Here is a 12,384-nt window from a genome sequence, read left to right on the forward strand (position 1 = left end):
CCCTGAATACTTCTTTGCTGAGTAATTTGGGCCCCACCATCCCCGCTTCCTTCCCAGAGAGGATGCTGGGACTGGAAAGTAACACCTCATTATAAGTCAGCCTCCCTGGCTTGAGCTCCAGATGACACAGCTGGTCCCCAATGCCACAGGCTGAGACGTCCACAGGGCTGCCCTCCCCACCTGCTCCTGGTCCCACTTCCTGCCACTTCCCAGAACATGCGGGCCCTCCTGGCAGCCTGGCCCAACTCTGCCCAGGCTGTAGGCGGTGAGCAGAAGGTGACCCACACACGGTGGCTGCACAGCAGCCCCTCGGGTCCTGGGAGGGGAGGCCGAGGAGGGAACCTCATCACACTCTGCCGAGGCTGCTCCAAGACTTCGCCCTGAACCTCACACGTCTCTCCTCTTGACGCTCCTTCCCAGTCAGGTTCCGGCAAGACCTGGGTCCACAAAGAGCCCAGCTGTAGAACCCAGCTCCCCGCCTCCCCCCTGTGGGCACCTCCTCCCCCATCAGCCCTTCACCCTAACCCTGCCTCCCCTGCCCCCCAGGAGGGCTTCCACCTCCCTGTGTCCTTTAAAGGGCCCATCCTGGTCTCACCCTCTCCCCTTGCCAAATGGCTCCTCCCGGCAAATGTCCTGGATGCTTCCAGAAGGAATGTCAACGCTGCTCACCGCTACCCCTGAGCAACGCGTCAGAGACACAGGGCAAACTGGGAGGCACCGCCCCCTCTTCCCAGCCTCGTGAGTGCCCTCCTCTGAGTGGGCTTTCCACCCCGGACGGTGCCCAAGAGACTCGGGTCCCTAGGTACAGTGTGCAGGAGCTCCCGGCCACCCGCCTCGGGGTTTGAGGCACTGATGTATGGCTCGTCCCTCCCTGGAGTCAAAACTGGCTGTGCACGTTGGGCAGCATGGGAATGGGGTGCTGGGGCGGGTCCAGGGTCTCCTAAACCAGGCAGGATGACGTGCGTGGGCAGGGCCTGTTCCCCAGCAGGCCCCCTGCGTGGCTGGGCCATTTTAGGGGTCTGTGATCCTCTTCCTTTCCTTACCCTGTGTTAACACATCCTCATCCTGGAGGGGAGGACATGCTGACAGCGAGGTGCACAAAGGAACCTTCTAGAAATGTTCTGTATTGGCACTGTTCTACAGAAATATGATGCAAACCACTTAGTAATTTAAAATTTTCTTGTACAAAAGAAACTGGTAAAATGAATGATGCTTTATCTAATCCAACATACCTAAAACATCATTTCAACATGTAATAATATAAAATATTGTTAATGAGCTACTCTTTTCTGCACATTAAGTCTTTGAATTTGTGCATATTTCACACTCACAGCCTGTCCCCCATGGACCAGACACTTTCAAGAGCTCCATGACTACCTGTGTCTAGTGGCTGTGTCATTGGACAGCACAGGTCTCTCCCTGGTCTGCAGGAAGGACAGAGGTGGGGCGTGTGCCCAAAGCAGGCCAGCCATGTGCTATGCATTTTACTGCCCAGAAAGTTGCTCTTAGTTACAAGCATATGAATGGGCTGGGCTGTCGCTCAGTGGCCGAGCCTGGCACCCCCAGCTCTGGGTTCTCAGACGCCCCCTGTGCTTTCCAGAGCCCACCTGGGTACGAGAGCTCCTGTCATGTTCCCCCTCCTTGTGCCGGGGCCGGCTGTCACAGGGCTGTATGTCTCACCCACTTTGTCACAAGCTCCTGAGGTAGAGACCATGGTCTGCTCCTTTGGTAACTCCCCAAAGGTCCCCAGCCACGGCGATGCTAAACAAGCCCGTTGGCTGTCCGTTGCGTGGCTGGGCTGCGGGAACTTGACCGTTTGCTTCTCTTTCTCAGTCCTGCTGCAGAGGCCGGCAAAGGAGAGGATGAGGAGAAGGAGGACCGCGTGGGGCTCGGTCTGCCAGCCGCCCCCAAGAACTGCCTTCCACGCCGGGGCATCAGCGTCCTGGAGAAGCTGGTCAAGACGTGCCCCGTGTGGCTGCAGCTGGGGCTGGCCAGGTCAGAGGCAGCCAGGATCCTGCACCGGGAGGTGGCGGGGGTGAGTCTGGTCCCACCTCGTGGGCTGGTGGGGGGGACACCGGTGCCAGGGCCCCGGAGACCCTGCCTGGAAGCAGCTGGGCGAGTGGCTGCCCTCTGCTGCCCTTCAAGCTGCTGTGCCCAGACTCAGGGGTAGGGACTTGATTCTGCTCTGGGGAGCAGGGCCTGGTGCCCGGCCTGGCCTCTGGGCATTCAGAACCCGGGAGGCAGGGCTGGTGTGCACAGGAGGACCCTGACTGAGAGCTCACCCGGGGCCAGGGCCCAGAGCAGAGCCAGCTGCTGTAGACCCCTTAATTTACAGGAGAAAGTAAGAGGCTGTGTGTGTGTGGGGGGGGGGGTCTGTGAATTGAGCAAATGGCTAAGTGATTTTTTTTTCCCTATTCTTTTTGGATACACATGACAGTAGAGCATTTTGACACATCATACATACTCCATGTATGTATGACATCATACATACATGGAGTGGGACTTCCCATTCTTGTGATTGTACACGATGTGGAGTTCCACGGGTCGTGTTTTCATATATGATCACAGGAAAGTTTCCAGTTCGTTCTACCGTCCTCCCTCTGCCCGTCCCCCTCCCTTTCCTTCATTCCCCTTTGTTTGTTCCAAAGTCCTCTATTTTCCACCCCCCCCCCATTGGAGTCAGCATCCACATATCAGAGAGACCATTCGGCCTTTGATTTTGGGGGACTGGCTTATTTCACTCAGAATGATAGTCTACAGTTCCATCCAATTACCAGCAAGTGCCCTAATTCCATTCTTCTTTTTGGCTGGGTAATATTCCACTATGTATATGTGCCACATTTTCTTTATCAAATGGCTTAAGTTTCCTGAGCCCCATTTTAGTCACTTTGAAATGGGGGCATGGAACTCCCACCCAGAGGTGCTATTTCTCTGATATGGGAGGAGGACATAGATGATAGATGGATGGATGGGTAGATGGATTCTTTTAATTTAATTGAGTTGAAATTCTTATCTTATAAAATTTTTCTAAGTTCATGAGGCGGGTGTCCAGGGCACATGTGCAGATGGGGTGGTCCAGATGGTGAGGGACAATCCCAGGAAAACACAAGTGTGTTTCTAGGGCACGTTGGGGCAGGCATATGTCGTGACCACTTTGACAAAAGATGCAGGGAGGGTAGCTCAGTGGTAGAGCTTGCGCCTAGCATGCCTGAGGCCCTGGGTTCAAAATCAAAAAGAACAAAAGGGGGTGGTCCTCTCTTCAGAAAGTTTGAATAAACACAGCTGAAATGACAGAGGTGGTTTTCCTTGGGATTCTTATTAGCCTGTCTGTGTGCTCTGCCGATATCATCTTGCCATAATCCTGTGCCGGGGGCTCAGATAGTGAAACTGAGGCTAGGAGGGGCCTTAGTTCCGGGTCCCCGAGAAGCAGAATTCAGACAGGGATTTGAGAGCCAGCGGTCTACTGGGGAGGTGGCCCCACGAGTGGCCGTGGGGAAGAGGCCAGACCCAGAGGGCAGCGGGGGCACAGCAGTTATCCTGCCTGCTCCTCAGGGCCGTTGGATGAGAGTCTTGCTGGGGAGTCATAGGGGCCAGAGTGGGACAGACGTCTCAGAATCCCCCGCATGAGGGGTCGGGAGCTCCTGACATCCTAGTGGAAGGCTGCCAGGTTGAGGGCTCCCGTTCAGGCCCTGCTCTGGGCCCTGAGTGTGGACTGACTCAGCCAGTGACGGCCTTGGGGCAAAGGGATGCAGATCTGGCCACTGGCCAGTGGGGGGCATGGGCAGGGCACCCACTGGCCTCCAGCCGGGAGCACAGTAGCCTGCCCTGGCACCTGGCTAATGAGAGAAGCCGGCTGAGGTGTGAGCCCAGTTACAGCGAGGACGCAGCCCAGCCCTGCTCCCGGAAGCAGCAGGAAAGACAGAAACACAGCTGGGCTCTGCATCCCCGGCTCTGCGTCTGCAGATTTAGCCCAGTGTGGATGGCAAACAGGGGCGTGGGTGGCACCAGACCCACACGTGTACAGCCGCGCTCCCCACACAGCACAGCAGGGTGAGTTGGCACGGTATTTACACCGTATCAGAGGTCCTACGTGCTCTAGAAAGGACTTAAAGTGTCCAGGAGGACGTGCACAGTTATGTGCAAATACAGTCATGTGTCACCTGGTGATGGGGATATGTTCTGAGAAATGTCTTGGGGCTACTTGATCATTGTCCTGCCAACACGATGGTGTGTTCTTGCACAGACCAAGAGGGCCGTTTGCAGTTTTATTTGGTCCTCACAGCAGTTTCCAGCAGGCAGTGTAATTAGTGTCCCCGTTTCCAAATGAGGAAACGGAGGCACAGAGATTTCGAGCCGCTGACTTGCGGCCATGCAGCTCTTACAAGTGGAGTCCCAACAGGGGCCAGGAAAGCCTTTGCTGCATAATATGTCTCCCTCAGAGCGGGGACAGTCCATCACTGCGTGACTTCATCATTTTGAAAGGTGGTCCCCATGCTGTGATAGCTCTCAGGGGCCACCTGGGTCCACCCCTTGCAGGACCAGAGAGAGGACGTGCTCTGCCATGTCTGCAGCCGGTGCTCGGAGGCTGAGGAGCCAGGTCTCTTGTCCCCAGAATCTGGGGACCTTGACCGCATCCCACGGCCTTCCCCAGTCCCTCCCCCCACCCCTCCTTTCAGCCTGGTCTCTGATAAGGTGTGGAACATCGTTGTTTGTCTTTTGTGAATTCAGCAACAAGATAATCAAAAAGTTGCCTTTATTTATGCTGCAGATGGCTTTTTAAATTGTGGAGTCATTTTTAGAGTGACAGAGAAGTTGCAAAGACGGTACAGAGAGTTCCAGATACCTGGCACCCCTGGCATCTGCCCTTGGCCACAGCCGTCCCGCGAGCCCTGTCCTCAGTGCTGAGCCGGGCCCTCCTTCAGGTCCCCACTCCCATCCAGCGTCTGTCTGTCCCAGGTCCCACCCAGGACACCACAGGTTCCTCTCCCTGTGACAGTTTCTCGGACTTTGTTTTCCATGGGACTGGCCGGGTCTTGGTGGAGGTCCCTCTGTGGGGACTTGTCTAGAGGCTCGATGGGGCTTGGGGTTGGGGAGGAGGACCACAGAGGTCAAGGCCATTCGCATTGTCTCTTCAAGGGCACAAACTGTCAGCATGACCTCCCCGGGAGATGCCAACCTTGACCACCTGCCGAGGCCTGTGCCAGGCTCCACTTCAGAGGACCTCCCGTCCCCCTCCTCTTCTGATGAGGTCCCTATGCCCCATCCTCTCCTGAGGACAGTTAGACTCTGCCTCCTTGACCCAGATCTGTGGGAGTCACCCTTCTGCAGAGACCGCTCGTCCCCTGCCTCTGTTTAATCATCACTCACATCAACATGGGGACATGGATTCCTATTTTATACTCTGGGTCACCACATGGTTCCACTGTGGTTAATTTGTCACTCAGGTTGTTCCAGCTCTGGCCACTGGGAATCCTTCTCTTGGTTCCCGTGTCTGCTTGACACCTGCATTACTCTGTGTGTGTGTCCGGGTGTCTGTCTGTCTGTCTGTTGGAGCCCTTCCTTACTGTCCAGCCATAAAAGAGGCCACAGCCTCACCTGGTACAAGCCTCGCCTCAGTCCTGGGGCCAGCATTTCCCTAAGAGCCCGGCCTCCCTTTATCAGAGAAGGAGCCTGGACACCAAGCCCAGGGCGCGTGTGTTCGCTGCTGCCGGAGCGTCAGGGCTCCCAGGCTGGAGGGGGCTTTAACAAGGGAGACCGCCTGTGAGCTGCCTGTGGTTCCCGGGGCTGGTTCAGGAGCTGCAGGAGCCCAGGCTGTGATACGGACCAGCACGTAGGTGGCCGGGCACCTCCCCAGGCAGGGTCCAGGGACACTCAACCCATTCACTATGGGCTTGGCCAAAACCCGCGGACGCCCTCTGGCCCCTTCTGGTGTCAGGGAATGGCTGTCCTCAGCTGTTCCGAGGCTACAACGGCAGAGGCCGCTGAGCTGGGAGGAGCCTCTGTGGGCTGAGCCCGGTCTCCCAGTTCTCCTAGACCCTGTGGGTCGGGTCCTGATCTCTGCTCCACAGGGGGAATCTCAGCTCTGCCGCCCGAGGGCCCGTCCGGAGCAGCATGGCTGATTGAATCCACCGCGGATCACCTTCAAGGGCCTTAAACACAGCCCTGTCCCCACCAACCTGGAAGTGCCAGTTTCTCTGGTTTGGAGAGGGGCCTTGGCCACCGGTGGGTTTTTGAAGCTTCCCGAGAGGTCCAAAAACACGCCGATGGCTGAGCAATGCCGCCTGCGCCATGTGTGGTGTGGCACGCGTCACGGCAGAAGTGGGCCTCGGTTTCCCCGGATGTAAAACAGAAGCGCCAGGCCCTGGCCCTTCCTTCCTCCCAGTCCCTGGACGTGTACACGTCCCCCAGCTCTGTCGGGGCCAGGACCGGGACACGAGGCCCTTTGCCGCAGGTTTGCCCACCCACGTCCCCTGTGTCCAGGATGGGCTCTGGCCACTGGACCGGCCTCCTGTCATGGCAGCCTCTGCAGCTGTGGCCTCAGAACTGGCCACTTCTGTTCCTGCCCTAATGGGCATGATTGGAAAATTTCCCCTCGCAACTGGAAAATAATCCTAAAATAACAAAAATGGAAAAGCAGACAGATGCGGCCTGGCAGCCAGGAACGACAGAAAAAAGGCCACCCATGGGATCCGGCTCCGGTCCAGGGCTGGGGGGCAGCCAGTGGCTGAGCAGCTCTTGCCTATGTGTGCTCCGTCCCAGCACCAGCCACGCTACCCGAGGCACACGGGGTGGACACCCAGGCCAGTTGTGCCAGCCTCCTGGAGTGCATGAAGGTGTCAGGAAACTAACTCTCTGGCAAGTCTTTGGACCCTGGGGAAAACCCCAGGGGCACTGAAGGCTGGTAGAGCATTTCACAGAAGGAAGGAGTTCTGGGGTCCTTCACCTACCCCTAACTACAGACTGGCAAAGTCAGCTCAGAGAGGGCAAGCGACCTGCCAAAGGCTGCAGAGCAGACTCGCACCAAAACCAGGAAGGACACAAGTGTCCCAACTCACAGCCTGGGGCTCTGCTGGGCTGTGTGGAGAGGGTTCTGATGGAACCCACACTTTTCAAAGGAAATTGAGTCCCCAGAGTGGCAATCTGTACAGTTGAAGGAAGAGGAACTTCTGCTGTCAGAGTTCCTAATGCAGTGCTCTAGGGGAGTGAGCAAGGGAGAAAAAGGGAAGAGAGGGAACTGGCGGCTGGCTCAGACGTCAGCTCAACAGGGACAGCCAGGCATGACCCGGAGGAGAGGTGGGTGAGGACGTGGCCGCTTCTTGGTCTCTCGGGAGCAGACGGGGGTCCTGCCATGGACACTGTGAGCTGAGTGCTAATGACACCCCAGCGCTCTCCAGAAGTCACTCTCCAGAAGTTACCTGTGCAGCTGCGTCATGATCCTCCGAGGCCTGGGCCAGGGGTTTGCTTTCCGCTTCAAGTGACATCATGAGTCCTTCAGCCATAAAGGCATGGTTATTTGCCTAGTTGAGAAGTCTGGAGGTTGGGTCCAGGGCTAGTTACCAACTCACTGATATCTTCAGGTTCCCACTTCTTTCCACCTTCTTTCTCCCATCTTCAGGGTATTGGCTTTTGGGTCTGCAGATTTGTTACCTCATGGTTGCAAAACGGCAGCTCCAGCTCCAGGCATCTCACCATTCAAATGCAGGAGGTTAGAGGCAAATGATTTTCTTCTCCTAGACTCTTTTTGTTAGAGTGCATCTTTTTTTTTTCTGTATGCCTTATTGGCCACCCCTCACTGTGAGGCAGGCTGGGGAAAAGAGTGAGCAGTATAACCATGATTAGTGCCACCCAATATGATGCACCGCCTGAGTCAGAGCGTATAGACCCAGATCAGAATTAGAGTCTGTGACTGTCACAGAGAGGATCTGTCATGATCCCAGCCTGCAGGGGAAGAAGCAGCCTTGAAGGGCACTGAGTTTGGTGTGGCCCACTAAGCACCAGAGCCAGCAGGCTGAAGTCTTCCAAGAAAGGGCCCCAAGGCCTGACACTCGGGGCCTTCCCCATGGCCACCCACCCTGTCCCTGTCTCTACCCTGCAGTGGGCATGACCTTCCGTGCCTTGGGCTGGAGTGATGCCATCTGTCCAGCTCAGCCTGGAGCCTGGCGTGGAGGACACACTCACGGAACACTGGCGGGCTGGTTGGGTGGTGGGAGGTACTCTGGTGTCACCACCCTGTCCTGCTTCTGCCACTAACAAGCCCTGTGACCTGAGGAGGTCTTTTTCCACCTCTGGCTGTAAAGGGAGGGGCTGGGCCACACTGAGCTGAGTCTCCCCAGCAGCCCCTTGCAGGAGGAAGAAAGGAGGGGATCCCCAAAGGCTGCACCCCGTGTCCACATGCTGTGGCAGGATCGTCACTATGGCAACGTGCAGGGTCTTAAAACCGTCACATTTTGCTTGCTCACTGTTGGGTGGGTGGGCCGAGTTCCTCTGGTGTCCTGGGATCAGCTGAGCATCCTCAGTCCTCTGTCAGGTCCGCTGGAGCCAAACGGTCTCCGATGGCCTTGCTTACGAGTCTTGTGCTGGCTGCTGGCTGCTGGCTGGGCTGCCCGTCTCCCCAGGACAACACGGGCTTCTTCATATGACAGCCACGGTCCAAAAGGCCGAGCGTGGGAGGGCGTGCCCCAGGCCCGGCTCAGAAGCCCCTCCCTCTGCTGTGCTCTGGTCAGGCTCAAGGCCACCCTGGCTTTCTCCCTGGTGAAGGAGCAGTGAGTTGGACTTGGGGGCCGTTTTCAGTCTGCCCTCTAGGTGACTGACCTCTGAGTCCTTTGTCCTCTCTCCTTGTGGTCCAGCAGTGATGTCACTGGTGCTGTCATGGACTTACCCAGTGGGATCTCGCATTTAGACTCTCAGCCCGCGGCTGAAGCCCAGTGACTGGCCGCGGCCTGTAATCCTAGAGCTGTTGTATTATGGAGTGCATACAATGGCCCCGAGTGTTGTCTACATGATCAGTGATCCTCTCACCCCAGATGATGGGTACTCCTATGCCTGGGTTCAAATGAGGAAAGTTGGACCCCAAGAAGTGGAAGGAACTTGCTGGTGGCGGGCCGGGCTGGAATCCACGGTGAAGGGCATCTGTAAACAGTTGGCTGCGGGCAGGAGGAACAGTGAAGGGGGCCGGAGGATCTGCTCTGGGTGTGGGAGGAAGAGCCCTGGGTGTCCAGCCAGCTCCTGAGCACCCCGTGCACTCACCTGCAGCCACCATGGTGACATCTCCTCTCCTTCCAGCGCAGTGGGAGCTCACCTGTGATGGGAGGCGGGGGTGCAAGGAGCTCACAAACATGGTTTGCATGGCACTGACTCTGAGCTGTGCCAGGTTTTCTGCATAATCTAGAACATTCTTCAGAGTCTCTGCTGCACAGTGATGCTGTTTTCGAGGTGCTGCCGTGATGCCTTCCTGGAGGGGACAGAGCAGACCCTCGTGTTCCCGTTGGCTAGGGTGCACTGTGCCCAGGTTCTGCTCACAGAGGACATCTGATAGCCTGGGCCTTGCCCCCAGCACCTGGGCAGGCAGCCTCAGAGGACACCTCCAGCCAGGCCACACGCAGACTCCCTCCCTCCCCGCAGGCTCACAGCCTCCCTGCCCCCATCAGCACCTTATCATGGTTTTCAGATAAGAGCGCTGTGACTCAGCCTGGGCAGCAGAGACAGCGGAGCAAGAGCTCTGTGGCTGTGCTGCAGGGTGGGTGATGGGCGCCCAGAACTGGGCCTGCAGAGTCCAGCTGGAGAACTTTCCACTTCTTCTGACATCCCCGTCCCTCAGTGAGCAGATCCGGGTGCAGTGGCAGAGACCTGAGATGACTCACGGCGGTGGGGATGCCTGGCCTGAGTCCTGCTTCTGCCCTTGCCCTCGGCATGACCTTGGGTTTCCACCCAGAGCCACAGACCCACCCCAAGGGCCGAGGGGAGAATCCAGAGGGCACGCTGGCACAGAGCCAGGGTGATGGCTGCTGTCACAGTGGGATGCTCCCCCCACCCCTGCTCCTTCTCTGTTGCTCCTACGGGTGGCTTGACTGCCTCTTGCCCCAGATCTGTGAGTCTTCCCAACTGCGTCCAGGAAACCTCTTTTCCCACAATGAACACACGCTGGTTCTAGATGGAGCCGAGCCTGGGGAGCAGAAGGAGCGGACGCAGGCATGGAGGGGGCTAGTGGAGCATGTGTCCTCGAGCGTGGGGGGGGGCGCTGTTGGCACTGTCCCCATGTGTTTCCGGCAGGCACGGCTTGGTTTCATTTTTCTTTCTGCTGGGTGGCCACAGGTGTTATGCCCACTTACAGATCAGAACACTGAGGCTCAGGGAGGTCACACTGTTACCAGGGTCACAAGGTGGTGCCCAGCTGCTCGGGGCTGCCTGGGAGCTAAGAAGAAATGGCGCCCTCCCGTCGGAGGAGCTCGCGACCTGTGCTGTCCCGTCCTGTCCCAGGCCCCCTGTCTTCTTTCTCTCCCTCTGCACAACCTGAGGGTGCGGAGCAGGGTCCACGTCTGAGTAACGTGGAAAAGTCGAGAATTAGTTATGTCCTGGGTGTACTGCAGAGTGCAGGGGCGAGGTCCCCGTGGAGGCTGGCCACCATGATTTGTCATGAGTCACCCCGAGGAGAGATGACTCCCTGTTCTTTGACCCCTCCGTAGAGGTGAAGTGCTGCATTGTGAACAGGTGACAGGCTTTCCCCCCTAACTAAAGCCCACCCTCATGATAAGCAAGGGTCTTCTGCTTAATATTCCTATTTTATTTTGGAAATCACAGTTATCGGCGGCATCCCTGCCGACGGTCCTGACCACCCGTTTGAGAAGCACTGGCTGGCGTCCTGCCGTTCCTCAGAAGGGCAGGGAGCTGGCCATTGCCCCTGTGTGGGGCAGGAGTCCCCCTCCACCGTCAACCTCACCACACACTCACGGGGTGCACAGTCCCAGAAAGGCAGAAACTCTGGTTTGGTTTCAGCTCAGGAAGGTGCCAGCCTCAGCTCCCACCGGCTCAAGGTCAAGGGTCAAAGTTTGTTTGCTGGCCTTCCCAGGGGCCTGGCCGGCTCCTGTTCTGTCTCTTTTGGTGTCCAGCTCAGAGAGACCCTAGGGACACCTGGAGTTCACTTACTGCACACGTACACTCACACTCATTCACACATGCACACGCACACATGCGCACACACATACACATACACACACACACACACACACTAATACCAGTTCTTCAACGCCCTGGATGTCCAACAACTCAACTTGGATCCTACCTACAATCACCACAGACCCCATAAGTTAAAGGACAAGGCCCCCGCCACACTGCCCCTCAGATGCCTGCCACAGGTGGGGTCCCTGAGCTACCCCCACTTCTGTTCAGTGTGATACAAATTTGGGGATTCGAACAACTATGTTCAGGTCTGATGGAACCCCCCAGAACTCACTGGAATTCATAATTACAAGGACAGTCCTCATCACAGAGGATAAAACTCAGGACCCACCGGGTGGAAGAGGCACATGGTCAGATCTGGGGCTGGTGGGGCGCTGAGCTCCGGTGCCACTCCCTGAGGGCCAGGCGCATGGCTCGCCTGTGTGTTTCCCAGCCCCACGCGCCTGCGCTCCCAGCCCAGAGGTCCATGAAGGCTTCTCTTCATAGGCCTGATGGGCTCCATCACTGGTCTGGAGCGGGGGACACCTCCAGTCTGCTCCCCTCCCCAGACAGAGGCGGCTAGAAGAGCTGACCCTCTAGCCCGGTGCTGGGTCTTTCTGTGGTGGCCATTCCTCAAAACCAAGGCCTCTGGAGTCACCTGTGGGCTCAATCTCAGGTGTGAACAGAGGGCTCCTTAGGCATGATGGACTCCCCTATCAAGAAATTCCGGGGTCTTCAGAGCTCTGTGCCAGGACTCAGGAACCATGACGTGTTCTCTTGTGCGGCCTGCTCACCCACATGCTCATTCACACTCCCACTGCCTTGCACACTCGGGTTCCCTGGGCCTGGGGGCGAGAGGCAGCTTGAACCTCTGAGGAAGAGGCACAGCCATCTCTTCTTGAAAGACGAGTCCCGGGTCAGCTGAGTTCAGGGGAACACTCAGGGTGCCATGGTGGGAGCCCCAGCATTGCCCCTGAGCAGAGAGCAAGGGCCGCTGAGGCACCTGGGACTGAGCCCAGCCTCTGCCAGGCCCCCTTCCACCTGGCAGCCCCCAGGAGCAACCCTCTTGCCTCCCTCCACCCTGCGCCCGTCTCTCCTCCTGCTCTGCTTGTGGAAGGGGCTGTGGAGCCACTTCCCACCGCAGTTCAGTGACTGACAGATTCACCATGTCACCTCTCAGGAAGGGCCTTGCACACTCTTAGACAGCAAGCCTTGAGCGATGGTGAGGCT

At 57.4% G+C, this 12,384-nt stretch overlaps 1 protein-coding gene across 2 annotated transcripts in view; it reads left to right on the plus strand.

Annotated features, from left to right (window-relative positions):
- Positions 1–12,384, plus strand: part of RIN3 (Ras and Rab interactor 3) — a 117,029-nt gene that overhangs the window by 32,715 nt on the left and 71,930 nt on the right. Inside the window, exon 2 of one of the 2 annotated variants that reach the window (XM_081288687.1) lies at positions 1,834–2,035. In XM_081288687.1, coding sequence (XP_081144813.1) covers positions 1,834–2,035 — 202 coding nt within the window. Of the gene's footprint in view, positions 1–1,833; positions 2,036–12,384 lie in introns of those variants that run through there. The other variant, XM_081288688.1, reaches the window with a different exon arrangement.

Source organism: Spermophilus citellus (genome assembly GCF_964194105.1).
Source record: "Spermophilus citellus genome assembly, chromosome: 4".
Classification (NCBI taxonomy): domain Eukaryota; kingdom Metazoa; phylum Chordata; class Mammalia; order Rodentia; family Sciuridae; genus Spermophilus; species Spermophilus citellus.